Consider the following 27,199-nt stretch of genomic DNA (forward strand, 5'->3'; position numbering starts at 1 on the left):
CATGATCTTTCGCGATTACAGTTTGCTCTTCCTGATTTAATCTCTTATCATATTTGCGCTTACATCCGAGTTGACGACCCGCCATGACTTCCAGGTAAGTGATCGTGTCTGTCATAATCCGGGCGTTTCCGTATCGTATACAAATGGACGCTAACCGTTTACGTTTAGACTTGATCGTCTTGTCACGTGAGTTTACTCGCAGTGAACCTCTTCTTCGCGGACTGACCAATTACCTTTGCAGATTACTAGAGACTGGCAGTACGCCTCTCATCAGAAACACTGCCGCCCAGCAACTGGCAGATGTGCAAAAGCAGCATCCAGACGAATTATTTAATCTACTCGGACGTATTCTACCGTATCTTCGATCCAAATCATGGGACACCAGGACCGCTGCAGCCAAGGCAATCGGTCTCATTGTCGCCAATGCAGACACGTTTGATCCTAACCAGGATGATGGCCAGGAGATCAAGAAGGCCGAGGATGATGATCTCGATGTTGACATCAAATCAGAAGAGGAGCTGTTGTCCCCGACGGACGACTCGCTGCTCCAACTGGAGCGTCTCGATCTCTCCTCTGTCCTGAAATATGGAAAGAGACTACTCGGCAGTGCAGGCAAGGAATATGAATATTCTCTCGCCGCTATGGATCCTGCTTCCCGACTGCAGCACCAAAAGAAGACCTTGACCTCCCGCTTGGGTCTCGCAGGGGAGTACATCGAAGAGGACCTAATCAATGATAGCGACCTGGTTTCGAAACCGGTTGTAAAGGAAGAGCCATCTTTCGTTGCATCCCGCGAGCACAGCATTCAAGGCACTTCCCAGCCTCTGGCGTCGCCGATCGAACCCGCCAATGGAGAGGAGTCCGGCTTGAGCAAACGGCAGCTCAATCAGCTAAAGCGAAAGAACAAGCAAAGTGCCAGAATGGGGGCGACTAAAGTGCGTGTGGTTGACCTGTCCTCGCGGAGGGCGTCGGAGAACGTGACAACGCCTTCGGTCGCCACACCTTATCCCATCAAATCAGAAAATGGAGAAGAGCCCAATGGCGATTCCAAGCCAGATTATTTCTCGTTAGACCGACCCGCCGGCGATGATGATTCGAAGATTGTCGCGGAATTCAAAGGAGCTCCAGTTCTGGAGAATCCATTACTCCAGCCAGAGCCCACAGAAGAAGGCCCCAGTCCGAACTGGCCTTTCGAGCTCATGTGCGACATCCTCATGGTCGATCTTTTCGATCCCAACTGGGAGATCCGTCATGGTGCTGCGATGGCTTTGCGTGAAGTCATCCGCGTCCAGGGTGCCGGTGCCGGTCGTGTGCAGGGGAAGAGCAGGGCTGAGAATGATATATTAAATCGCAAGTGGTTGGACGACCTTGCGTGCCGTCTCCTGTGTGTGCTCATGCTCGATCGCTTTGGTGACTACATCTCAGATAACGTCGTAGCTCCCATCCGAGAGACCGTTGGTCAGACGCTAGGTGCACTCCTGTCCCAACTTCCATCACGGTCGGTCATTTCTGTCTACAAGTGTCTCTATAGAATCATTATGCAGACTGATCTCGGCCTGGAACGACCCATCTGGGAAGTCTGTCACGGTGGCATGATCGGTCTCAGGTATCTAGTAGCAGTTCGAAAGGATCTGCTCGTCAAGGATTCCAAGCTCATGGATGGCGTGCTGGAGGCTGTCATGAAGGGCTTAGGGGATTACGATGACGACGTCCGTGCCGTGAGCGCGGCAACGCTCGTTCCCATTGCGGAAGAATTTGTCAAAACCCGTCAAAGTACTCTGGGCACCCTGATGACCATCGTTTGGGATTGCCTTTCGAATTTGCAGGATGATCTCAGTGCCAGTACAGGTTCGGTCATGGACCTTTTGGCGAAACTGTGTACATTCCGAGAGGTCCTCGACGCGATGAAGGCCAATGCAGCGGTCAATCCGGAATCGTCGTTTGGTAAACTTGTTCCTCGCCTCTACCCGTTTCTGCGACATACAATCACTAGCGTCCGCTCCGCGGTTCTTCGAGCCCTGATGACATTCTTGCAACTCGAGGGCGAAGGCACCGACGAGTGGGTTGACGGAAAGACAGTGCGTTTGATCTTCCAGAATCTGCTAGTGGAGCGGAACGAGGGCGTTTTGAAGCAGTCTCTTCAGGTTTGGTCAGAGCTGCTAAGATCTCTGGAGACTCGCGGTTCCTTCAAGTTCGAAAGCGATCTCCTTAGTCACATTAGACCCCTTATCACTCTAAGTATGGGTCCTTTCGGCGTTCCGCGATATCCGATTCCCATGGACGCTTCTTTGTTTATCAAACCGTCGGGTCTGCCTTTTCCGTCAAGCGCAGCAGCTCCTGCCAGGTCATCTCCCTCTAGTAACACACCTGAAGGAACTAAAGGTCGTCGGCGTAAGGCTGAGAAAAAAGAAGCGCCACCACCTTCTGCCCACAATGTCGACGGCCACATGCTCCAAGGCGACATTGACCTTGTGGGTGCGGATACCATGCTGAGATCGAAGATATATGCCGCAAGAGCTCTCGGCCAGTTGCTATTTTTCTGGGACAAGAACCAACTCCCGAGTCTATGGCAATCTATCTTGGAAGGTCTCAACCATTCGGCCTCGACATCGCAACTATCTTCGGCCATGATAGTGGAGGAGTATGCCAAGCTGTCTGGACCTAGTGGCAGGTATACCTCTACCTTGTGTGAGCAACTGCGCCCAATCATGGAAGGAGAGCGTCCTTTGTGGTATAGCGACATCGCTTGCTATCTTCATGTGGCTCGAGCACAGTGTCACTCCCTTTTGAACACGTTCCGCGACCACGCACATGTTCCTGGCTCAAGATTGCCTGTCCTCGCCGTCATCGTTCAGGGTGATGCCGAGGCTGGACCCAATGCGTTCTCGCTGTCTGACGCCGAGAAGGTCATTGGCCCAGACTTTGAGCGACTCAAGAAGAGTCTTACTCCGGCTCAGCGCATTACCGCTCTCCAGGTCCTCAACGACACTCGCGCAACGGCCGAGAGCGCCATCAACGAGGCCAGGAATGTCAGAGAGCAAAGGGACTTGCGTGTTCGGGCTGCCGCCGCAGGCGCCCTGGTTGCTCTAAGCGACATTCCGAAGAAACCAAGCCATATTATCAAGGGGATGATGGATAGCATAAAGAAAGAGGAGAACGCAGAACTGCAGCAGCGCTCTGCCACTGCTATTGCCGCCCTCGTTGAGTACTACACCACTTCCACGAAGCGAGGACCCGTCGACAAAGTTATCGGTAATCTCGTCAAGTACTGCTGCGTGGATACTTCTGAGACCCCCGAGTTTCACCACAATGCGACTCTCGAGAAGTCTATCCTGTCGCTCCGTAAAGAAGAGGACCGGCGCGATCATCCAGATGCCGCCAAGTTCGAGCGAGAGGCTAAGGAGGCTCGAATCATGCGTCGTGGCGCCAAAGAAGCTCTCGAGCAGTTGGCCGTCAAGTTTGGTTCCGAGCTCATGGACAAGGTGCCTAACCTCGCTTCGTTGATAGAACGACCATTGAAAGAAACTCTTGCCGTCGACGAGATTCCGGCGAACATTCGTGATCCCGAAAACGAACTTGGTCAGGAAGTTGTGGATGGATTGTCCACGTTGCGTGCCATCCTTCCCAAATTTCACTCGGGCCTTTACCCATGGGTCGTCGATCTCATGCCGCTTGTAGTTAAGGCGCTTCAATGCAAGCTTTCTGTCATTCGATATGCAGCTGCCAAGTGTTTCGCCACTATCTGCAGCGTCATTACCGTCGAAGGCATGACCATGCTGGTTGAGAAGGTCCTGCCTATGATCAACAATGCTCTGGATGTCCACCACCGTCAAGGCGCCGTCGAGTGCATTTATCATCTTATTCATGTGATGGAGGATGACATCCTGCCTTATGTCATCTTTCTCGTCGTTCCTGTCCTCGGTCGGATGAGTGATTCGGACAACGAAGTCAGGCTGTTGGCCACAACGTCTTTCGCAACCTTGGTGAAACTGGTTCCGTTGGAAGCTGGAATCCCTGATCCACCTGGTCTGTCAGAAGAACTGCTCAAGGGACGTGACCGGGAGAGGCAGTTCATGGCCCAGATGTTGGATGTACGAAAAGTCGAAGAATTCAAGATCCCCGTGGCCATCAAAGCGGAGCTTCGACCTTATCAGCAAGAAGGTGTTAACTGGCTTGCCTTTCTCAACCGCTACAACCTTCATGGCATTCTCTGCGACGACATGGGTCTGGGTAAAACTCTGCAGACCATTTGCATTGTCGCCAGTGACCACCACCTGCGGGCGGAAGAGTTCGCTCGGACTCAGAAGCCCGAGGTCCGGAAACTTCCTTCTCTGATCGTTTGTCCGCCGTCTGTCTCCGGACATTGGCAGCAAGAACTGAAGCAATATGCCCCATTTCTCAACTGCGTCGCTTACGTCGGTCCACCTGCAGAGCGGTCCAGGCTGCAGAGCGCTCTTCCCAACGCCGACATCGTTGTAACATCCTATGATATCTGCCGCAATGACAACGAGGTCCTCAATCTCATCAACTGGAACTACTGTGTTCTGGATGAGGGTCACCTTATCAAGAACCCCAAGGCCAAGGCCACGATCGCAGTCAAGCGTTTGCTTAGCAACCACCGTCTGATCCTTTCGGGAACCCCTATCCAGAACAATGTGTTGGAGCTGTGGTCTCTCTTTGACTTCCTTATGCCAGGTTTCCTTGGCACGGAGAAAGTCTTTTTGGATAGATTCGCCAAGCCTATTGCGGCCAGCCGCTTCAGCAAATCGTCTTCCAAGGAACAGGAAGCGGGAGCTTTGGCCATTGAAGCCCTGCACAAGCAGGTTCTTCCCTTCTTGCTACGTCGCCTCAAGGAGGAAGTCTTGAATGACCTTCCGCCGAAGATCATCCAGAACTACTACTGCGACCCCAGCGAGCTTCAGAGGAAACTGTTCGAGGATTTCACCAAGAAAGAGCAAAAGGCTCTCCAGGACAAGGTGGGAAGCACCGAGAAGACCGACAAGGAGCACATATTCCAAGCCTTGCAGTACATGCGTCGTCTCTGCAACTCCCCCGCGCTTGTCGTCAAGGAAGGCCACAAGCAGTACAACGAGGTTCAGCAATACCTTGCTGCCAAGCATTCCAACATTCGAGACGTTGCCCATGCGCCTAAGCTCAGCGCGTTGCGCGACCTGCTCATCGACTGCGGTATCGGTGTTGACCCGCCGAGCGAGGGCGATCTGAGCGGCGCCAGCTATGTCAGTCCCCACCGAGCCCTAATCTTCTGCCAGATGAAGGAGATGCTGGATATCGTGCAAAGCGAAGTGTTCAAGAAGCTGCTTCCGTCCGTTCAATTCCTCCGTCTCGATGGCAGCGTGGAAGCTACCAAGCGTCAGGACATCGTCAACCGGTTCAACACGGATCCCAGCTACGACGTGTTGCTTCTGACGACCAGCGTCGGTGGTCTCGGTCTGAACCTGACCGGTGCCGATACGGTCATCTTCGTGGAGCACGACTGGAACCCACAGAAGGACATCCAAGCCATGGACCGCGCCCATCGTATCGGCCAAAAGAAGGTCGTCAACGTCTATCGGTTGATCACCCGCGGCACCTTGGAGGAGAAGATCCTGAAGTAAGTCCAAGTCCCCGTCTGACTGCCACACAGAAATTCGTAATTAACCATTTTGTTCTAGTCTGCAACGATTCAAGATCGACGTCGCCTCCACAGTGGTCAACCAGCAAAATGCCGGCCTCGGCACAATGGACACAGACCAACTCCTTGACCTCTTCAACCTAAGCGAAACGGCCGAAACAGCCGAGAAGCCCAGCGACGCGGCTGGCAACGAAGTCGACATGGTCGACATCGACGGCAACGTCAAGGAGAAAGGCAAGAAGGGCTGGCTCGACGACCTCGGCGAACTCTGGGACGACCGCCAGTACCAGGAGGAGTACAATCTCGACTCTTTCCTGGCTACCATGAAGGGCTAGCCGATCGGCCCATAATTGCCGTCCAGTTCGTGACCTTGCATTTTCACTCTCATCTGTCGTTTCTTTCGGGTTGCGACCGGTTTGAGCGAGTGCGGGCTTTGGCGTTGGCTTTTTTCCACTTTTATTTCTTTCTACTGGCGTTGGTCTGGCTTGCTTTGGAGGGGTCCAGGTACCTTAAGACGAGACGAGATACGAGACATGGAGGATAGACACGACGCATGGGACTGAAGTGAACTCTTCTCTCTTTTTCCTTTCTGTCTGCTTCACTATGATGATTTGTCCCTTTTTCTTCTTTTTATCTAGAGCCTTCTAATTCCCTGTACTCTTACTCAAGACTGTTCTGTACATATACAACATCTTTATGGGGTCTACGATCGCATTATGGTTCATCTTTTCCTACTTTGATGGTGGACTCAATAGAGCAAAAGGAGTCAATGGTATCGGTCCGTAGACCTTGAAATCAGGAATTCCATTCTGGTACCCGTACAGACAAAAAGGAAGAAGAAACAATCTTGAGCCTGAGCTCGTGGCTATCACACTTTCAATCAGAATCAATCAGCCACATCCAGAAAAATTCGTAGAAGAGAAAACAACAGACACCGTCATACGCCGGTTCATAGTCCCAGTCAAAATGCAATCCAAGCGCCTCATATGAAACGAAGAGGGACAAAAAAGCAGACCGTTGAATAAGAAACATAGATACACTAGACAGCAATGCGACTGTACGATCGTAACCACTGTAGAGGTTTCAAAGGGGTAAATGAGCATGGCCATCTATGCAGGATCAGAACATTCGTTAAACAGGATACATGCAGTCATCGCTCAACGACGGTGCTTGGGCTGAGCGAGCATGTTCAGACGACTGATGCTGAGAACGCCTCGGCTCTTCGCTCTGGCGCTGGCGGGTGTACCCGTGCGGCTGGAGATCGAGGAAGTGCGGACAGGGGTGTGAGTACGGGCCTTGATGGGGCTGAGGGTCGCAGGAGCCTTTGCCGGATATGGAGCACTGAACTTGAGTCTCTTAGCGCTGCGAGCATCTGAAGTTGAATCTGCAGGAGGCACATTTTCGGTGTCCACTCCGTCATCGGTCGCCTCGCGGTGTCTTTTCTTGTTACCAATACCATGGGGCACGCCAGCAATGTCAGGTAAGGTGGTTGCCTTCTTATTGCCAATCCCGTGCGGCATACCAGCAACGTCGGGAAGAGCGGTCGACTGAGCGTTGACATTCGATGGGCGGACATGACGGATGGTTGGAGAGCCATCCTGACCCGATCTGATAGCAGCGGCGGAGGTCTTCTCCGGTGTCAGGACGGGCAAAGTGGGATACACAATGTCCGACGAGGTATGGGAAACAGACACGGTGATCTTAGACGGAGAAGGAGAGGGCTGGTCCAGCTCGCTGTCGACTTTGGCGGCTGGAGACTTGGTGGTGGGAGTAAACTCGACCCGTTTCTTCGGTGAAGGCGTCGGAGCGGGCTCTTCGGACACTGAAGGCTCACGAGACGCGCCCAGAAGGAAGTTGGAGGTGAAGTCCGGAGCGGCCACATGAGTGCCTGCAGCGATCTTCGTAGGGTCGCGGGAGAATAAGGGCTGATGGCGGCGAAGGATGGATTTGAGACCGCCCAGTGTGGGTAAGTTGCTCTTGATACGTGGGTTGAAATCGGTCTGGGGCGTGCGTGGGATGCCAGCAGGCTTGGAGACCGGAGAACGTGCCAGCGAAGGGATCATGCTGGTCCGAGATGGTTTGAGGCTGACGGATGAGGTGCGTGTAGCAAAGGCTCGTGTGGGTGTCATCAAGGAACTGCGAACGGCAGATCTAGGACGCGGAAGAGTCGACTTGGGGGTCTTGTCCGCCTCAGCGGTCGGACGGCGAGTTGAGACGTCGTCAGTCTTGTCATGCTTGACACGCTTCGCACTTGGCGCGGCTAGGGCAGGAGAAGGCTTCGCGGTCGACTTGGGAGGCGACTGGCGCCTTGACTCAGCTTCGTCAAAGCCCGCTTTCGAGTTGGTTCGCTTGAGTGTCGTCCCAATTGGCTGGAAGCGGCCTGGCGCAGCACGGAACGCGGAGGGATGGTTGGCGATGGAGTCCATCTTCCTGAACTCCGCCATATGAGCGCTGCTAAAGCGGCCGGCTTTGCCCTTGGGCTGTGCAATGCGACGGTCTCTACCATTTAGTCCTTCAGCGTCACGGTCCGCAGCACCTTGCTTATCTTTTTCGAGAACCATTTGGGCCTTGATCTTGGCGACATCCTCACGCACGCTCTCCATAAGTTTCTTTGCCTCATCGCTGAGCTGAGACTCTTGGCAGGCAAATTTGAACTCGAAACCGGGAGTGCCGTACTGGCTCAAGGGGGAGGCCTTGGCTTTGCTGGGAGTATCATGGGCCACGGTTTCCCTCACCACGTTTCCAGTGGCATCTTTCTTGACGGGATTGAAACCCAGGATCAGACCCGAGTCCGCTTGCTTCGTGGTACTCTGGTGGACCTTGCTCGGATGCATCTCGTCATGGGATGGACGTGTTATGGCGCTAGTTGGGGTCTTTGCACCGATCGATTTCTTCGCGCTGGAGGGGACGGGTGTTTTAACACTGGATGGCTTGGTTGGAGTCTGGATTGATTTGGTGGGTGTTTTAGTGGCGGTATGAGATTCGACATCACGGCCTTCGTCGCGTTCCATCACAGCGGGAAGCTTCTTTCTCTTCTTGCTCCCGTCTTTGTTTGCGGTGTTTTGGTCGTGATTTTCGTTGGTGTTGTCATGGAGTGTCTCAGACTGAGACTGCGGTTCCTACAGTGAGAAGCGAGGGTTGTCAGTACTATTGAGACGTAAGGGCAGTTTTTTTGATAGCTTCAGGCGCGTCGCAAATGCAATTGCCAAGAGGGGATCCCACCTCGGATGACGCCTTTTGGCTTCTAAGGCGGGCGGAACGGCGAACCGCCATGATTGTGGATATAAAGAAGGTAGATCCAACAACAGGAATCCGCGATGGCTAAAATGCTTAAAAGAATGACGGATGGAACCAAAAGGCAAGAAAGGGGGATACGGATCGAGGAAAGGGATGGATAGCTGAGGGCGCAAGGGAGATGAAGCTATTCTGGAAGCGAGAGTGTAAACAAAACAACAAAACGCAGGCGGTGAGCTCTTTTTTTGACGTCAGTTGCTACGCTCTCCCACCACCATCAGCATTGCCACCATCTATCATAGGATGTCATGATGCAAGAACCAGTCGATCATAATCTGTACTTGCAGATATTGTTTGCTGCTGACTATCTTCAGACTACAATCATTTTGATCCTTGGATCACCAACCACGATACTAACAGACAGTCTGGTTACCTTTGGTAGATACACACTATAAGCCAAATGGATAGGTCTCGTCCTGTCCCAAAGGAGTCTTTGGTTGCACCTTCTCCAGTGACTTGACGGCTTCAGTAACGTCGAACCAGATATACGCATCGAATTGGTTGTGGAGATAGGCCTGCGAGTAGTGAGAGATGCGCTCTGTATCCGGACGATAGATGACCCCAATGAAACGCTCCAGGCGGGTATTTTCAGCGGCCATCGCGGTACGCAAAGCAGGATCGAGGTGTTCCTTGCGCAGATCAATCACAAAGCTCGGGATCCCGGTATCGTGGGCGATGATCTCCCAGCTATCATCACGAGACGGCCGCACCTTCATCACCTCCATATCGTCGTCCCATTCGTGGGCGGCGGCCACGGTGCCGGTGTGCGTGCCACATCCGAGGATTGCGACATTCTCGCGGCCGAAATTCTCTCGGATCAGCTGGCCGATATTCACCTCGTTGCGGCGCGTGCCCATGCTGGTATAGCGCGCGTCGCCGCAGTGCGAGTTGTGCGCCCAGACGATGGCCTTGGCGTCAGCGGGCTTGTGCCGGAACAGCCGCCGCAGAGTATCAAACATGTGCGTGTCGCGCAGCGTCCACGAGGAGGCGGAACTGTAGTACATGGCCTTGTAGTACCGCTCCGCGTCGCGGACGACAAACGCGTTCTGCTCGCCGCTGTGGAACTCCTCCCCGTCGCGCACATCGTGCTGCGCGTATTGCATCCGCTTTTCCAGCAGGTCGTGCAGCATCTGCAGCACCCCGCTCTCGCAGTCCTCCATCCCGCGGAGCGAGGCCAGCCCGTACGCGGAGGGTTCGTCCACCCAGGGCTGGAGGCAGCCGTACCGGCGGCGAGCCTCCTTGCCCGCGGGTGGGTCCACCCGGTCCAGGTAATCGATGACGGCGCGGATCGACGCGCCCATGCTGTAGAGATCCAAGCCGTAGATCCCGGCCTTCTTCTCGTCGGGCAGTTTGGAGTTGCGGTCGCGCATCCACTCGACGAGATCCTGCATCTCGCGGTTGCGCCACATCCAGGTGGGAAACCGCTTGAAAGGCTCGAGGTCGCGGGCCTTGCCGCCAATGCCCGCCTTGGGGCCGGGACGCTGGCGGACGTAGCGATCGATAGCCTCGGTGTCGGGCCAGTCCGCCTCGAGGGCCACCATCGTGTAGCCATGGTGCTCGATGAGCCGCTTGGTTATCTCCGCGCGCGCGGCGTAGAATTCCGACGTGCCATGGCTACCGTCGCCTAGTAGCACGACCTTGTAACTTCCAAAGTCATCAAAATGCGAGCCGAAGCCGGGGTCCGAGATGGGGGGCAGCGGGCGGGCTGCCTGGGTGAAAAGTTGCTGGAGTTGCGCCATGGACCGAGAGCGAGTAAAGAATCGTCGAACAGACTGCATTAATCAGGTCATTGTCGATGGCAAGGAGTCGGATATGCGCCTCGACTACTAAATACTCGAATATTAATACTGGTGGTGGCCAGCGGCGAATGAAATCACCTCCTCGTCAGCTCTACTATCATGATGACTTCACCACAGCATATGTACCAAAGAACCTCAACAACGCATTATTATATCGTGTAACCCAAGGACGAGAATGCAAATCTCTCGCAAATAAGCAATGAATAATCTCCGCCGAGTCTTGCCCATATTTAGATCCCTATCAGCTAGAGTACTACCAACAAAAAACCGCACCCTCACAATGGCCACACCCTTAAGCAGCCCCTCCCCGCGCGTCGACCGCTTCCAACAAGCCGTCGAATCCCTCTACGGCAGCTTCTCCTCCATCCCAGACCCCTCCGCCTGGACCCCGCCCCCCAAATCCGGCGGCCACCGCGGCCGCTACCTCTGGACCGACGCCTTCGGCGTCCTCACCCTGATAACCATGCACCGGGAATACGAGAAGGCGCTAGCGAGCGCGGCCCAAGCCCCAGACGATCGGTACCTGGTGCTCGCGCGGCGCGTCGTGGAGACCGTGCACGAGATCCTGGGCCGCACGCGCGACGGCAAGGCGCGGCTGCCCGGCGCGACGGAGGAGAATCCGCTCGGCGGCGGGCTGCGCATCGGGAAGATGGACGAGCGCGGCCCGGACGCGGACGGCCAGTACCACCATTACCTGACGGTGTGGATGTTTGCGCTGAACCGGCTGTCGCTGGCGACGGGGGACCCGGCGTACAACGAGCAGGCGGTGGCGCTGGCCAAGGCGATCCACCCGCGGTTCTTTGTGCATCGCGAGTCTGCGCGGCCGCGGATGGTCTGGAAGATGGCGATGGATTTGTCGGCGCCGCTGGTGGCTTCCGAGGGGAATCTGGATCCCATCGATGGGTATGTGGTGTTCCGGCTGCTGCAGGGGGCGGCGATGCAGGCGGGCGGAGGGGCGGTGCTGGCCGAGGAGATTGCCGACTACAAGCGGGTGATGGAGCGGAAGGGGCAGCATTTTGTGTCGAGTGATCCGCTGGACCTGGGGATGACGCTGTGGACAGCGCATTGGTTCTCGGAGAAGGAGGATTGGGCGGCGAGGTTGGCGGGGCGGTGCTTTGAGCAGATTTGTATCGCTGCTTGTTCTCATGTCGTCTGGAGATGAATGCTGATATGGTACAGATGATCTGTTTGAGATCAACCGTTACCTCGAACGCAATATCAAGTACCGGCTGGCGTTTCGCGAGTTCGGGACGTGTATGGGCATCCAGTGCCAGGCGGAACAGACCACCGAGAAGGATCGCTCGGTCGACCTCAAGGTGTACGCCGACGCTATCATCGCGGCCTGGGATCCATACATGGAGCTGTCTCTCGCGACAGACGTGACGCCAGACGATCTGCGGCCCATTACTCGGATCATGTATGCCGCGGCGTTGATTCCTGGAGGTGAGTAACAAAGCCAGAAAAGAACATGAAGAAACTGACAGCAGGTGCAGCCTTTCGCAGCGGGTATCTGGGTCCTGAGCCGGAGTGTCCAGAAAAGTAGCTAAGGCAAAAACGAGTGATGTACACGGTTGCATTCAGAGTATATATGCCGATGCACAGAATGAAGAAAAAAGATCCCTACTCGTACACAAAGTCTATCATGCATACGTATCGTCGTTCTTATATTCCAGGGATTCCAACGATATCCCGCCAGAACGGCACACTCAACGGCAAGATGTATACAACGTAGACCGTCCCAAGAGCAATCAGCAGTCCAGACCACTACGCCGTTAGCCATGCATGACCTCTCTTCCCGGATAAGAAAACATACCTTTTCCAACCACGTGTGGAACCAAATCGAGGTCATGAACAGCATCCACCATCCCAAACCCACAACAGCCCCAACCAACCGTAAAGACCAAGTCCGCATCCAATCCCCCTGTTCCTCCTCACTCTGAACTTGAACCTTCTCACCCTCGCTCTGACCGGAAACGTCTCCATCCATCTTCTTATCATCCTCCGCCCCCACAGAAACAGCCCTTATCGCCCCAACAGCCTCAAAAACCAGCATCGACGTCGCAAGCACAAGCATAAACACATGTCCACTCACATCATGGCCCCCTGTCCACGAACCCCCAGCCGCCTTGCAAGCCGCGGCGGTAAACATCTTCTCCAGTCCCGCAGAAACAGACCCTTCCTGCGCAACAGCCACCGCCGGATTCACCGACGTCTCCGCCATAATGCGCTCGCATTTCCCGCCCGTAATCACAAAACTGCGGTCAATAATCGGGGGCCCAAAGAACCATTGTGTCGTTAGGTACCACACCAGCGTGGCCAGGCTGTATCGGAGGGCGGCCTGGGCGAGTCGGCGCGGTTGGTGCGCGGAAGGGGCAGTGTAGGCGGGTTGAGAGACGAGCAGGGAGACGAACGCGAGCGTGGTCCAGACCCAGCCAACCTTGACAAAGTAGAGATTGAAGATGTTGTCCTTGCGAGCGAAGTAGTTGACCGGGTTTGGGGGGGAAAGGTTCACGTTGGCGGCGATGGAGGGGGCCAGTGAAGGTGAAGCGGGACGCGTGTGACGGGTTTGCCGGGAGCCTCGGGCTGTGGGAGAAAGGATGGAAAAGAGCGATCCCACAAGTAAGGTCATTGGATAGATAAGAAGAGCCGTCGTTGGAGGCCGCATTGTGGTGGTAGATGCAATTGAAGGAGGGGATCGCTCTCGTGAGGCCATTCTGCCGGTCTATGTGTCTTGCGGTCGAAAATCTATGTTTTTTCTTCTGTGCTAGATGAAATTGGAACTCGAAGACAAAGAGTGTGATGTTACACAACCGACGATGAAGAAAGAACTAGGCCAACATCCTGCACCTCTCTATATGCAGTGGTGGATGAAGAAAGATTCGAGGATGACGTCGGTGTGTGGCCGGCAAAGTTCTTGGCTTGTGATGGTCACAACAACCGGACTGGAAGTAAGCTGGTACTGACGGCTTATGTCATACACCGGTCTATCTGTAGAGAATCATCAACATCAACCGCCTTACAATAACATACTGGACCATCCTGGGTGGCAGTCTATGTCCCGAAGATCCAGGGTTTGAGAATGGCTGCGATAAAATCCTTTCATTATCCTTCTGAAGATTACTGGGAGGGCAAACAAGTAAAAAACAGCATGGCCTCTACCATCAAAGTCCCAGAAAGGACGAACTTCCTAGGCTAGCCAGTCCCTGCTAGGATCCAAGAAAGAAAGACTGGCTGCAGGAAGAGACTAAAGTGAAATGGCAGTGACAGATTAGAACATGGTTTCCAGTAGTGAAATGGACTCACTGTGCAATCACTTTGTACTGACAACCTAGATGATACTACTAGACAGAAGCATGGTATTCCGGTCACCTCCAACCAGGGCATCCATAGGTAATCTACAACTTGATGCAAACCTGGTGAATCTCAGTATTCACTAACTTCACTCCTATAAATGATTCAAATTATTCACAGTCCATTCTTTACAGAACTCCTTAGAACTATCTATACCCCTATCTTTCAATTCACTAGATAAAAAGGAGATAGAACAAGTGTTACTACCCTCTATATCAAACTCGCCTATTCTATCTGCTGAAGCACGTGCACTCTATAACCCTATCTCACCTGCATCTACATCTACATCTACAGAGTACATCTACAACAATATGAACTCTACTACCACTGGCAGTATGCAGCAGCAGCAGCAGCAGCAAGCAGAGTTCCAGGTTCCAGCTGAACAAAGCGCCCAGCATGGTCATCATGAACAGGATCAGCACCAAGGTAAGCCTTCTGCTACCAGCTCGTCCCCAGACTGATCTGACTGCCGATCCGTAGGAATGGAGTCCACCTTTCCTTCGGAACTGACCATGTGCTACGAAACACTGAGTGTCAAGGATGCCGACGAGAGAGCCGATGGCCGCGTGGGGCAGAGCGGAGAATCCCAGGCACGCAAGCACATGGCCGTTCCTGTTTCTGCTCTGGAAGCGGCCGTAGAGAAAGGTAAGACTGTGCTCAGCGAACTCCTCGGGGTTTTCAACCAGTCCCATGTCTCGACTGGAGATACGGGCTGGCGGGACGCTATCAGGGAACTGCTTGAATCTGCTAGAAAACCGAAAGTCGTGATTGGGGTGCTCGGGGCCACGGGCGCGGGCAAATCGTCCCTTATCAATGCGATCATTGATGAGGAGAGGATGCTGGCGACGAACTGTATGCGTGCGGCCACGGCGGTTGCCACCGAGGTCGCTTATAATGATGGCCCCAGGCGATACAAAGCGGAAGTTCAGTTTATCCAGGCTGAGGAGTGGAAGAGAGAGCTGGAGATCTTGCGCCATGAGATGCTGGACGAGAATCCGGACATAAACGCCATCAAGTCTACCAGGGAGAAGATCAAGGCTGTGTATCCTGAACTGGATAACGGGAATCTCGCAAATACCACGATGGAAGGGCTGCTTGGCCATCCGCGCATCGCGAACCTGCTGGGATCCTCGCTCTTGATCGAGGAAGACGACCCTCGGATCTTTGCGGGCAAGCTCAAGCCCTACATTGACAGCAAGAGCCGAACAGCTCGAGAGGACGCAGGTCTCTGGCCGCTTATCAAGACAGTCCGTCTGTACGTCAAAGCCCAGGCGCTAGCAACCGGCGCGGTCCTGGTGGATCTTCCTGGCCTGTATGACTCAAACGCTGCTCGTGTCGCTGTCGCAGACGACTATCTGAAGCGCTGTGCCGCCCACTGGATCGTGGCGCCCATCAACAGAGCTGTGGATGATAAGATCGCCCAGTCGTTGGTCAGCAAGCATCTCAAGTCGCAGATGATCTTTGATTGCATATGCGATAGTTTAACTTTCATCTGTACGAAGACCGATGATATTTCTGTCACTGAAGTCCAAATGTCTCTGGGGCTCCAAAGCCCGTCATTTGAACGAGAGGAAAGAGCGAAGCATGATTTGTCGACCGAGGTGCAAATGCTCGACGAGGAAAAGGCGAGAGTCGAGGGGCTATTAAATGAGACTCAAGATCACATCGACAGACTGGAAGATGATTCGACAAACTATCCACAGCCATCTCCCCTCAAGAGAAGATGGAAAAGCGATGCGGAAAGCATTTTCACTGAATTCCCGATTAGTCAAGTTTCCGCGTGTGCAGCAATCAAGCTTGAGAGTTCTGAAGCCGCTCAAACCTCAACCCTAGCCTCAAAAGAGGAGATCCTTCGTGAACACAAGGCACGAAAATCGGAACTTCGCAAACGACGCAACTTCCTCATTCAACAGAGAAAAGTCAAGGGAGAACAGTTGGAGAGACTCACAGCTGAGCTGACCCAGAAACACGTGAGCAATATCCAAACTTCCATCCGGGAACGCAACAATTATTCCAAGAAAGAGATCACCAGGCACTTTCAGCACTTGAATCGCGAAAATGACAACAGGATCCTGCATGGCAAGATTGAACGCGAGGGGGAGCTTCCTGTTTTTTGTGTCTCAACCAAGGCATATCAGAAGCTCCAAGGTCGGCTTCAGAAGAACGAGCCCGAAGCGGCCGGGTTCACCGAGTTGGCACAAACTGAGATACCCCAATTGCAAGCTCACTGCATCCGTTTGACGGAAGGTCCACGAGGGGCGTCAAGTAAGCTCTTCCTAATCGAGTTGAAGAAATTATTGCAGTCAATGTTGCTTTGGTCCTCGGCGACCGGTTCAGCTCATGTCCTGTCGGATGCAAAGAAGCAGGAGTTGGAGGCTGGATATAAAGAAGCGGTGACAAAGATGGAGAAGGCAAGTTTTCTTTCACCACCCATTGACACCAAGCTGACAATCTCAGGGAATGCAAGAATTGCAAGATCAACTCTTTGCTAGCCTGCGCACGACTTTTGCAGAAAACGTATTGCAGAAATTGGGTAAGTGGCGACCACATATACGCTCCGACTTGAATTAATCGAATAGAAAACGCTTGTCAGCATGGCAGTCAGGGATTCCGAGAAGTAGTCGCGGATTGGAATGAAGATGTGCATTGGAGCACCTACCGAGCGATATGCCGTCGCAGCGGGGTCTGGAAAGGCTATGTATGTCACCCCCGCCAAATAGCCATGAAATGCTAACTGTCCGTCAGAATTGGAACAGCGAGGTGTAAGTAATGCTCGAAGCACCTTGTTGATGAACAAGCGAGACTGAACTATCGACAGGGCCTACCCCATGCTGGAATATATCCGCTCCTACTGGATCAGGTCAGAGCTCGAATACCAATGAAGACGATCGGCTGCTGACTGCGCATTAGGACGTTCAACGAAGAGATCCCATTGCATCTCCAGATCTTTTCCCAGAATACCGGAACATGCCTTGACATCTTCCACAAGAACATGATCTCATCTGCAGATGAGAGTAGCGTGCAACAGAACAATACAGAGCTGCAGAAAACCCTAGGCACGGCCGCCAACTCCTTGAGACACCAGGTCAAAGAGACCGAGGCGTCCCTCAGGATCCAACAGAAGACTGCGAACCGATTGTTCGTCGGAGTGATTGCAGCAGAGCTTGAAGGGACATTTTGGCGGTGCGCAAACGAGGCCGGTATATCGTGTTTATCCTTTGTGCGTGTCGTGAGCTGACGGAGTAAGGGACTGGAATGCTCAAGCGGATGCAAGCTCTCATGGAACGTGAAGCCGAAGTGAATGGGGCACAAATCTTAGAAAAGAGTGCCCAACGAGTGTCTGAAGAGCTGTCCAACATATTGAAACAGACCGAGGGCAAAATCACTCGTATAGTCCGCGCAACCGTGAGAGAGCTGGCGCGCGACTACCACACAGCGATTATTGCATCACAGATCTCCGAGCAAGAGATGCAACTAAAATTAGAAGTGGCTGAAGCCATTCGCAAAGCAGAGCAGCATCTCAAATTGGACCAACTTAATCTCAGTGCTGAGGATGGTGTCGCAGCAACTTCGAACGCCTCTCCGGCGGCGGTGGAGACGGGACCATAAGCCAAAGAGCAGACTGAGGATCAAGAGGGCCCAGGGAATGATTTATTCAGATTCGAAATGTCGGTCAGATCTGAGTACTAATAATGCCGTGCTCCRTTCCAAACCCTTGGGTTCACCCGTCGAAGCCACAGGATGGGGTACGTGTCGACTTGGGACTCGATTGCGGGCGCTTGGGCCAGTGGGTGATTAGCCAGTGTCAACGCTTCAACTGTTGTCAAGCACTATCTAGATAGTAGTTAGTCTAGATCGTCTGTCACTTGCAGATGGGTCATCGTTTTCATGCAATGGAAGATGGAATACCTTCTGTTTTATCCATAGTAAAGAGACAACGACGGACCTGTCTAGGCTCTTCATCTGGAGGACTTCATAGATAAACTGACTCTACTCCGTACCAGCGTCAGAATCATAGCTAAACGCCAGTACTTCTGTCATGTCCACGGAAGAATCGACGAGCTTCCACAAATGCACGCTAAGCCAGCAGCAGCATTTGATCACTTTTACCAGCCTCCTGGTTTTTTCTGTGAGGCCAAGTAAATGGGGTGGAGGATTGATCACAAGGTAGATAGATATAACCCAGAGAACATGATCAGAGAAGATAACAAGTCAACATTAATATATTAAACTTCATTCTCTGTTAAGATTGTTGATGAATTGACGGTTCTCTCTTCTCTGCTATACAAGGTAACACAGTACTTTGAGAGCACATGACATTAGCATTAGCAGCATCAACATTTTCTATTATGGCATCCTTCTCCTCCTAACCACCTCCCATTCACGACACTGTGAAAGCACCGTGAATTAATCTTGGATATCTGATATTCTTCTTGATCTCTTCCTCCCCATCTCTATATTATTCACTATCGCCTGCTCTCACCGGTATACCAGCGGAAGAATATCAAGATAAACATTTCCACCGCCTTCGTTGACATTCGATACGCTCAGCCAATCAGCGGCTGCAGTTTTTTATAACCAGAAAAAGACCAGAACAGGAAAACGCCGCAAGAGGAAGAAAAAGAGATGGTTCTTCCTCAACTCTTTGCCCGTCACAAATCCAAGCGGTCCACTTCCTCCAAAGAGGATTCGAAGAAGACTTCATCTCCAAAAAGTCCTCCTCTATCGACGGAGACTCTTCCATCTCGGTCATCCTCGACTTCAACTTCTTCGTCTCGCCACTCCCCCAGTCATCCTCCTCATTTTCGCTCTAACTCCACATCCACCGCCGACACCCGTTCCTCTTCCTCATCATCCATTCACCCACCGTCCTCTCAGTCCTCGAGGTCGTCCAAACCCAAGTCGAGATCTCAGACCTCCGCTAAATCCAAATCTTCCTCGTCCAAGGACGCCTCCGCTGCGAGGTTCAGTTTCCCTACCTCCCGGCTATCCTCCACCTTCGATCGTTACTCTCGCGATCCCGACTTCCATCCTTTGAATCTTCCCCCCGACGAGCTACGTCGTTTATCCGCCATGGCTTCTGCCGCCGATCGAAGTTCAATGGATATCGATTCGCCTGCCTCTCCTTCCCAGAACACCAATGGTGTGAACGGCGCTCAGACTGACCGGACTCCTACCCCGCCGCCGCACAAGTCCAATGGCTCGGTCGCCGAAGCCGACTCGTTCAAATTGGCGGGCAATAAATTTTTCAAAGACGGAAATTACAATCGCGCGATTGAAGAGTTCACCAAAGGTGAGTATGCATTTTCGTATGTAAAGTAATTCCATAAGGCTAATTGGTTAGCCATTGAAATCAACCCCAGCTCCTCCATCTACCTCTCCAACCGGGCTGCGGCATATCTCTCTGCCAACCGCTACCTCGAAGCTTTAGAAGATGCCGAGCGCGCTCTGGAGCTGGATCCCGACAACTCCAAGATCATGTATCGTCTGGCCCGCATTCTGACTGCTCTGGGACGTCCGTCCGAGGCTCTCGAGGTTTTGTCCCGTGTTCAACCCCCCGCCTCTGCGACCGACCGTGCCGCTCCTGAAAAAATGCAGCGCTTCATCAAACAAGCCGAAGAAACCCTGGCGGAAGATCGAGGTGTGTCGATGGTGCTGTTCTGCGTTGAGCAGGCACGGCAGCTGCTGGGCCGCGGAGTCAAGGAACCCCGCAAGTGGACTCTTCTGACGGCCGAAGCACAACTGAAGATGGGTAATGAAAACTCGTTGAGGAAAGCGCAGGATATCGCCATTTCTATGCTCCGCGAGAACAACCAGGACCCTGATGCCCTTATGATCCGTGCTCGTGCGTACTACGGCTTGGGAGAATCCGAACAGGCTCTGAAAACGCTCAAGATGTGTCTGGGTCTGGATCCCGACATGAAACCGGCGATCAAGTTGCTGCGCACCGTCCAGAAGCTTACCCGCACCAAAGAGGAAGGAAACAATGCTTTCAAGGCCAAGGATTACCGCAAGGCTATCGAGCTGTGGTCCGAAGCGCTCGAGGTGGACCCTCAGAACAAGGACATGAATTCCAAGATCCTGCAGAACCGAGCCCAGGCATACATTAACCTGAAGGAATACGAGAATGCCATCAACGACTGCAATCAGGCCCTGAAGTTGGATCCCTCGTACGTCAAGGCGCAGAAGATGCGCGCCAAGGCCTACGGTGGCGCCGGCAATTGGGAAGAGGCTATCAAAGACTACAAGGCGGTAGCAGAGGCCAACCCCGGTGAGAAGGGCATTCAGGAAGACATTCGCCGTGCAGAGTTTGAGCTGAAGAAGGCTCAGCGGAAGGACTACTACAAGATTCTTGGTGTCTCCAAGGACGCATCTGAGTCGGAGATTAAGAAGGCCTACCGCAAACTCGCCATCCAGTACCACCCGGACAAGAACCGGGATGGTGAGGCCGGTGACGAGAAGTTCAAGGAGATTGGAGAGGCCTACGAGACTTTGATTGACCCTCAGTAAGTTTTCCGTCGGCTTGATGGTTCTGGTAGATTCTAACATCATATAGGAAGCGGGCTGCTTTCGACAATGGCGATGATCTCATCGACCCTGCCGATATGTTTGCAGGCCGTGGCTTCGGTGGTATGGGCGGCATGGGCGGCATGGGAGGCATGGGAGGCATGGGTGGTGCCACTCACATCAACATCGATCCCAGCGTTCTCTTCAACATGATGAACGGCGGCGGAGGATTCGCCTCGGCCGGTGGCCATCCCTTCGGCGGCCACCACCATCAGTCTCAGGGCTTCCCTGGTGGATTTCCTTTCTAAACTCAGACTCGACCCGACGGTTTCAACGACGATAGATGAAAAAGGTCTTGAAGTGATGTGATTGATACCACAACGACAATAGAACTCTTCTGCTTTGGTCTTGCCTCCTTCATCTGCATAACAGGCCGCTCCATGCATACGTGTCATCTTTCAAAATATTCCCTGGGTGCATTGCATTGATGGTTTCGGACTGCTCCTGATGCCTGATGCGATAGATTGGCGTCCCTTTTGTTTTCATTTCTTTGCCATTTTCCCACTTTTATCGGCCTGATGGTATCCGGGTCGAGGTTCTTTGTCGTTTTGTTTCACTGGCTTGCCACGTATCAGTGGGATCCGAGCAGAAGCAGATCATTTGATTTGAGGCGTGGCGGAAGACATTGTAAGGCGTTATATACTCCATGTACGGTTACTGATTTTTGCTGGGGCATGATGATGCCTCCTTTTGATATGAATGACACATTTTTCCATGGTCGATTACTGATAGACATGAATACTCGAGGCTATGCCATTGCTGATTCATTCGCGCTTCAGACGAAGAGTCTTTCTAGATCATCAAACAATTTTACCCAACATAGAACAGGATTGACCCCTCCTTGGATTTGAAGGTGACATCCATCCATCCTCCTAGCCTTCTGTCATCGTCGTCGTCGTCGTCGTCGTCGTCGTCGTCGTCGTCGTCGTCTTCCTCATTGTCATTCTCACCCTCGTCATCGCTTTCCTCGTCATCCTCCTCCTCATCATCACTAATCCTCCCCGTCCCAACCATCGCATCGGCCATCCCCTCCCCCGACTCTACAACTTCCACACCCTCCCCCTCGAGCCTTACACTCCCACCTTCAGTACGCACGTGCACATTCCCAGCCCAAGCAGCCGGATACGCAACCTCCATCGCCCCGTTCCCCGCAACATGACACCCCGCCACAAAGTAGTTGGTATCAGCCTCAACCTCAGCCTCGGAACCCAAGACATAAGGCTGGGTAACATGAACCCGCTGCTCACCGGCCCCAGTCTCCGTCACGATCGACACATTCCGCCACATCTCCCTGGTACAATCCTCGCCAACACCACCAGTAACCGGAATAAGCACAGCAGTGATATCACCACCGCCCGAAACCAGCCGCGCAGAGCGCGAAAAGACCATCCGGCCTGCGATAGGCCCTGTCTCAGTTTGGATGTCCAGCTCGTAGGGACGGGCCGGTAGATCGCAGGTTTTCATGACGTCGGTATGTGGCAGTAAGTCATTACCGTCCTGGTGCAGCTCCATGGCTAGTTCAAGGTCCGGGAGGACGGCTGCCTCTGGCGCGGTGAATGAGACGGTGACTGTCCCCGAGAGGGAGCGGATATGCAGACGGGCTGGCTCGAATGGGCGGTCTGGGTGTGCGGGTTGCGGGGCGACGGCAACTGTGATGTTACCTGTCGTTGTGGTGAGGGACAGGGAGTCGTAGAGGGGGTACATGCCGTGTATGTTCTCGGCATTGGAGTCGATCGTTATTCTCCGGTCCCTGGATGCAGATGCAGACGCGGGGCTACCCTCGTCGCTGGTGCTGGAGCTGGTGTCTGGAAGATCACCGGTGGATTTGGGCGACTGCAGCAGTCAGTAGTGTTTATCAACATGGATGCACGCAATGACTCACCCGAGCACAATACCGAATGACATTATAAAGCACTACACAGAACCAAACGGCCAGGACAGCTTTGAGAAGGAACAGCAGACAAGTCCATCTGAAGCTTCTGGATCGAGAATGAGTCCGCTTGAACCTGGGGGTCCATTCATCGTCAATCCCGAAGGAAGAGCTTGGCCTGGGACTCGGGTTCGGCCTGAGATTCTTGACGTCTCCCATTTCGAGCTCTTTCATCCCGTTTGCTGGTGTGGTTTCATAATCTTCAGACTTGGGTAAGAGGGGAGCTGCGCTATGAGATTGATCCTCGTCTAGCATTGACGTTTGGTAGGTGGGTGCAGAGTCATGGTGATGGTCTGTAGGACCGACCGCGGACATGATACCGTTGTATACCGTTTTTAGGGAGAAGATTGATACTTTCTAAAGTATTGAGTGTCGGGGTAGGTATATGATTTGGAGGATTGTAAAATGGAGCGGATAACTGGTAAGAAGCTCGCAGAAGAGCGTTGGTAACATGCAACCTGAAGGTCGAATATACAGAATTGTAGATTACGACATGATGAAATGGTGGTCTATTCAATGATGKAGCTGTGATGCGGCATACGATGTGATGATGGTGGTTATGATGATGAGGTTGAAGGTGAGGAGCACGTGGATGCGTCACCTCAAAGAGAGTCCAAGACATCATAACGTCACCTGCTACCAACTATCTACAAAAACAAATAGAATGCATAGAAGCTCAATTATGTACACACCGTATGCAGAGAACGAGGATCTCATTGATCAAGGTCATTATGAAATAAAAAACAATACAACTCGGTCATAACTAGAAATCATCAGGGGAATCTTGGGGTATTCTGTATTCATAACGAACGTGCTGTCGAATATGCAATGGTAGTGAATATGAATGGATGGAGGAGAGAAATGGAAACATAACAGACAAATCTCTCAATAGCCAAAAACTATGCAACATAACCAAGGTTCCCCAGCAGCGTCCGGCATTCATTTCCGGCCATGCCCAACACACCCAGTGCTCTGGCCTGTGTGCCCTTGCGCAGACGCTGCAGGCCCACGGCAACCTTCCACCCTTCAGTCTCCTGCAGAACGAAGACATAACGGCGACCTTCCTGGTCGCGGATGCTGGCGCGGAGGACATGCAGCCCTCCATGCTCCTCCGCGTCAGGTGATGCCAGTCGGCACTTGTTCTTGCACACCTTCAAAAAGTTCACAAGATTCGCATCCGACTCCTCTGGGGTTGGTTCATTGGTGCTCCGCCGGAAGAACGCGTTGGCAGGCTTAGGGTTCGGACGGCCTTGCGCCGTCGCTCCGTACTGGGGACACCACACCTCCACCAATTTCATGGTCCAGGCCTTGACATCCCATTCGCGCTGAGGTACTCCTCGGATGTCGTCGTCAATGAAGAGTCCCTCGGTAGTGATGCGCAACACCAGTCCGTCAGTCACCATCCCTTGGCCAGATACCAACTGGGCCACAGGACTTCGCAGGAAGGCGTTGTTGAAGGCATAAACGCCTCGGATGACAATCTTGTCCGGATCTTTGGTTGAGTAGCCGCCTCGAGTTGAAGGTGGCGGAGTCGTCCGAGCTGTCGACTGCGAAGGGGCATAGGAGGATTCAGAATAGACCGAGGAACCTGATGTACCCGCATACGGTCTACGAGGTCGGTCGTAGGGCCGGAAGGAATAGGCATCATCCTCGTCGGCAGTCGTTGGTGTCCGGGCACTGCCGGGAAACGCTGGCTTTTTTGGAGACGGGGTCCTGGGAGCCGTTGAGGCGGTTGCGGATTTGTTGCTTGCTGCTTTCGCCGCTGCCTCCTCTTTAGGTGCCGTTTCCTGCGCATCTTTGGCCTTCTTTTCAGCATACTTCTTCGCAGCGGCTTCCTTGAGCGCGGCAAATTTGGCATCGGCCTCCCTTTTTGCAGCGGCCTTTGCGGCAGCTTCTTTCTCCGCGGCCTCCTTTTCAGCTTTGGCTTTTGCTCTAGCCTCTCTTTCTTTGGCCAAAGCAGCAAGTCTTTGAGCTCGAGCTTCAGCTGCTTCGCGCTCTGCCTTTGTCTTGGCTTCCGCAGCCTCGCGCTCGGCCCTTTCTCTGGCCTCGGCTGCTTCACGTTCAGCCTTTGCCTTTGCCTCAGCAAGTTCACGCTCGATCTTTGCTCGAGCTTCTGCCGCCTCTTTTTCAGCTCGCTCCCTTGCCTCTCTTTCAGCTTTTTCCTTTGCTGCGGCCATCTCTCTCTCAAGCTGCTCTCTGCGCTCTCGGAGCTCCCTCTCCATGGCCTCGCGTTCCCGCTGCTTCTGCTTTTCTCGTGCTTCAGCTTCCCTTTTTCGTTTGAACTCTTCCATCTTCCGCTTGAGCTCCTCCTTTCGCCTCGTTTCTTCACGAGCTCGTTCCCAATCGTCGCCGCTCTTACTTCTGCTTTCGCTCCTGCCAGAAGTCGGCTCTGCTTGCTCCGGACCCGGGTCGGCATTTGGCGGTGGTGGCGCGGCGCCAGCGCCATACTGATTCCCGGGATATGGGCCTCCTGGGCCGGTGCCGGCTCCGTGATTACTGCCACTGCCGTAGGTCCCTTGCGGCCCTGGATTAGGGCCACCGAAATTGGGCCCTCTCGAATAGTCCGTGCCAGGGCCTGCGCCTGAGGACTGATGGTAAGAGCCGCCACCGCCGGCAGCTCCGTGCCCTCCAAATCCAGTTCCACCAGGTCCACCAGGCCCCCCTGGCCCAGACTGGCGGGATTGAGAGCTTCCTCCGGAGTCTCGGTTTGTACTAGCTATATGTGCTTGATATGCACCAAACCCCCATCCCGCAATGCCAACGATGGCCGCTAGCATCGCAACGCCCATTCCGCCACCATTGGCGGCTGTCGCAAGATACCATGCCTTTACAATGGGAGACAGTGTCTGCCAGATGTAAACCACCACTAGCGCGGACACAGCGCCGGCCAGGAAGCTATTCCGGTGAGTTTGTAGCGAGGGAAGGTATAGGAAACCAGAACCCGAGGAATGAGGTGGGAGGATAAAGATATCATAGTTTCCGTCCGGAAGACCGGAGCCTTTCTTGAATCCGTGAGTGGTGTTCGGTTTCTCGCCGTGAGGCGGTGGAGGCGGGGGAGGGCCGTCCATCGTCAATCCTTATGGTGTTTGGACTACAAGCGCTGGGCCCTTGAGTAAGACTTTGGAGTGCAGCGACTGATATCAGATCCGAACGCCGTTGTCGCTCGTTATTGATGAGAAGGACCCGTTCTCAGCGCTCTAGTGGGCTTGGTTTTGAATGTGTTCTCGTAGAAGTGGCAGGCTGGAGGCATAGACGTAATCGACGATTTGTTCATATTCTCAGAATCATCGAGACGGCACTGAGGCGTTGTGGCCTCCAGCGCTTGACCTGCTTCTGGAAAGCCGTCGTCAGCGTCCGAAATGGACTGTGGGCACGATTGCAAACGAAGTACCACTTACATGATATACTATGATAAACTAAAAGCCAGCTTTTTGCGCTCCGAGGTTATGCCAAAATAACAGCTGGAAGACTATGAACACGATGCGGGTGAGGATGGAAGTGGGATGGAGAGGGAAAAACCAGGCGGCAATGGCGAGGGAGGCTATGGAAACGTGTGATTGATCAGCGGCAGCCAAAGGATTAGGAGATCGAAACTACATACGTAATGTTGGCAGATTATTGCCGATTAATTCGTCAAACTCGAAGGACCGTTGAGACTCGTGAAACAGGGAAGAATGGTTATCTTATGTTTATAATTGACAGATATTTGTTGAGACTTGGATGTTCCTGGGGAGTGCTTCTATGTATGACTCTTGCGATATATAGATCTGACGATTTTCAACCCATTCGAAGCAAAATAGTACCGAATCGCCCCTGATTGATTTCTCTGCACACACCAAGAAGCTAAGAATGAGATAGGGATGCTTCAAGTTATTGAACCTGAACAAGAATAGACCTCTTCGTCGGCGCACAGTCTAAGATTCTAGATGGAACCAGGACACCATGACCAAGTAACCGCTCCATTAGTGTACCACTACGCCATTCATGCATTTCTCGATCGAGATTCAACTTTGAATAAACTCATGAAAGAATTCCCATGTCTCTGATATAATAGCTTTTACAATCAAGCTTAACCAGGACATCTCCGAAGAATGTGCTGGCTCTGACGATTGGCGCATTCTTTGGCAGTCGTCAGTGACGGTGCTACGGCTTTGTTTGTTTTGAAATTCCTCCATTTGGCGATGGTTCATCTTCCATTACTGGTTGTTGATTGGTTGGAGATATCTGCATAGATTCCTGTACAAAGATACCTTACATAATCTTATGCCTGCATGCACGGGCAGAGAATCTGTCCCTTCTTGATGCTGAGTTTCCGTATCCTAAGCAATCCCCTCTGGACCGGGTTTTGTTGGGAATTTCCATGGCACTAACAAGATCTCCAAGCATAGTTATCTGTGTATGTTCTGCTGGAGGCCCTATGCTGCTTTTAAACGCGTTTCAAAGCAAAAGATTGACCCTTCGACTGTCACTCGAAGCATATAAACAGCGGAGCATTGAGCAAGTGATCTCGAGAATATGGCATGCCATTGGGGTCCCCAGTAGGTAGATATCCTCTGCCATCGATCAATCGAGGAACGTGGACTATGTTCGAGGTCAAGTTAGCATCATCGGGGTCGGTCGGAGGAT

The 27,199-nt window shown here is 53.1% G+C and overlaps 9 protein-coding genes across 9 annotated transcripts; 4 read left to right on the top strand and 5 right to left on the bottom strand.

The window, feature by feature from the left end:
- Positions 1 to 83: 83 nt before the first annotated feature.
- On the top strand, positions 84 to 5,967 carry Aspvir_006517 (DNA-binding ATPase; the record flags this gene model as incomplete). Its single annotated transcript, XM_043269712.1, has 4 exons — positions 84 to 94; positions 169 to 186; positions 242 to 5,611; positions 5,673 to 5,967. The coding sequence occupies 4 exons, from the start codon at positions 84 to 86 to the stop codon at positions 5,965 to 5,967; spliced, it is 5,694 nt and encodes a 1,897-aa protein (XP_043125647.1).
- An 822-nt stretch (positions 5,968 to 6,789) lies between these two features.
- Aspvir_006518 (uncharacterized protein) lies at positions 6,790 to 8,905 on the bottom strand (the record flags this gene model as incomplete). The annotated part of the gene is made up of 2 exons (XM_043269713.1): positions 6,790 to 8,751; positions 8,855 to 8,905. The coding sequence occupies 2 exons, from the start codon at positions 8,903 to 8,905 to the stop codon at positions 6,790 to 6,792; spliced, it is 2,013 nt and encodes a 670-aa protein (XP_043125648.1).
- Positions 8,906 to 9,315: 410 nt separating this feature from the next.
- Aspvir_006519 (putative erythromycin esterase) lies at positions 9,316 to 10,704 on the bottom strand (the record flags this gene model as incomplete). Its single annotated transcript, XM_043269714.1, has 1 exon — positions 9,316 to 10,704. The coding sequence occupies one exon, from the start codon at positions 10,702 to 10,704 to the stop codon at positions 9,316 to 9,318; it is 1,389 nt and encodes a 462-aa protein (XP_043125649.1).
- Positions 10,705 to 11,005: 301 nt separating this feature from the next.
- On the top strand, positions 11,006 to 12,268 carry Aspvir_006520 (uncharacterized protein; the record flags this gene model as incomplete). The annotated part of the gene is made up of 3 exons (XM_043269715.1): positions 11,006 to 11,852; positions 11,905 to 12,168; positions 12,219 to 12,268. The coding sequence occupies 3 exons, from the start codon at positions 11,006 to 11,008 to the stop codon at positions 12,266 to 12,268; spliced, it is 1,161 nt and encodes a 386-aa protein (XP_043125650.1).
- A 119-nt stretch (positions 12,269 to 12,387) lies between these two features.
- Aspvir_006521 (putative inositol phospholipid biosynthesis protein Scs3) lies at positions 12,388 to 13,438 on the bottom strand (the record flags this gene model as incomplete). Its single annotated transcript, XM_043269716.1, has 2 exons — positions 12,388 to 12,489; positions 12,539 to 13,438. 2 exons carry the CDS (start codon positions 13,436 to 13,438, stop codon positions 12,388 to 12,390), a joined length of 1,002 nt encoding a protein of 333 aa, XP_043125651.1.
- Positions 13,439 to 14,387: 949 nt separating this feature from the next.
- Aspvir_006522 (uncharacterized protein) lies at positions 14,388 to 17,685 on the top strand (the record flags this gene model as incomplete). The annotated part of the gene is made up of 8 exons (XM_043269717.1): positions 14,388 to 14,502; positions 14,557 to 16,469; positions 16,534 to 16,609; positions 16,656 to 16,774; positions 16,822 to 16,838; positions 16,895 to 16,936; positions 16,987 to 17,276; positions 17,324 to 17,685. The coding sequence occupies 8 exons, from the start codon at positions 14,388 to 14,390 to the stop codon at positions 17,683 to 17,685; spliced, it is 2,934 nt and encodes a 977-aa protein (XP_043125652.1).
- Positions 17,686 to 18,702: 1,017 nt separating this feature from the next.
- Positions 18,703 to 20,891, top strand: Aspvir_006523 (DnaJ and TPR domain protein; the record flags this gene model as incomplete). Its single annotated transcript, XM_043269718.1, has 3 exons — positions 18,703 to 19,369; positions 19,421 to 20,582; positions 20,633 to 20,891. The coding sequence occupies 3 exons, from the start codon at positions 18,703 to 18,705 to the stop codon at positions 20,889 to 20,891; spliced, it is 2,088 nt and encodes a 695-aa protein (XP_043125653.1).
- Positions 20,892 to 21,453: 562 nt separating this feature from the next.
- Aspvir_006524 (uncharacterized protein) lies at positions 21,454 to 22,888 on the bottom strand (the record flags this gene model as incomplete). Its single annotated transcript, XM_043269719.1, has 2 exons — positions 21,454 to 22,476; positions 22,526 to 22,888. The coding sequence occupies 2 exons, from the start codon at positions 22,886 to 22,888 to the stop codon at positions 21,454 to 21,456; spliced, it is 1,386 nt and encodes a 461-aa protein (XP_043125654.1).
- Positions 22,889 to 23,472: 584 nt separating this feature from the next.
- On the bottom strand, positions 23,473 to 25,641 carry Aspvir_006525 (uncharacterized protein; the record flags this gene model as incomplete). The annotated part of the gene is made up of 1 exon (XM_043269720.1): positions 23,473 to 25,641. The coding sequence occupies one exon, from the start codon at positions 25,639 to 25,641 to the stop codon at positions 23,473 to 23,475; it is 2,169 nt and encodes a 722-aa protein (XP_043125655.1).
- Between the last annotated feature and the right edge of the window lie 1,558 nt (positions 25,642 to 27,199).

This window comes from Aspergillus viridinutans (assembly GCF_018404265.1).
Source record: "Aspergillus viridinutans IFM 47045 DNA, scaffold_4, whole genome shotgun sequence".
Lineage (NCBI taxonomy): Eukaryota > Fungi > Ascomycota > Eurotiomycetes > Eurotiales > Aspergillaceae > Aspergillus > Aspergillus viridinutans.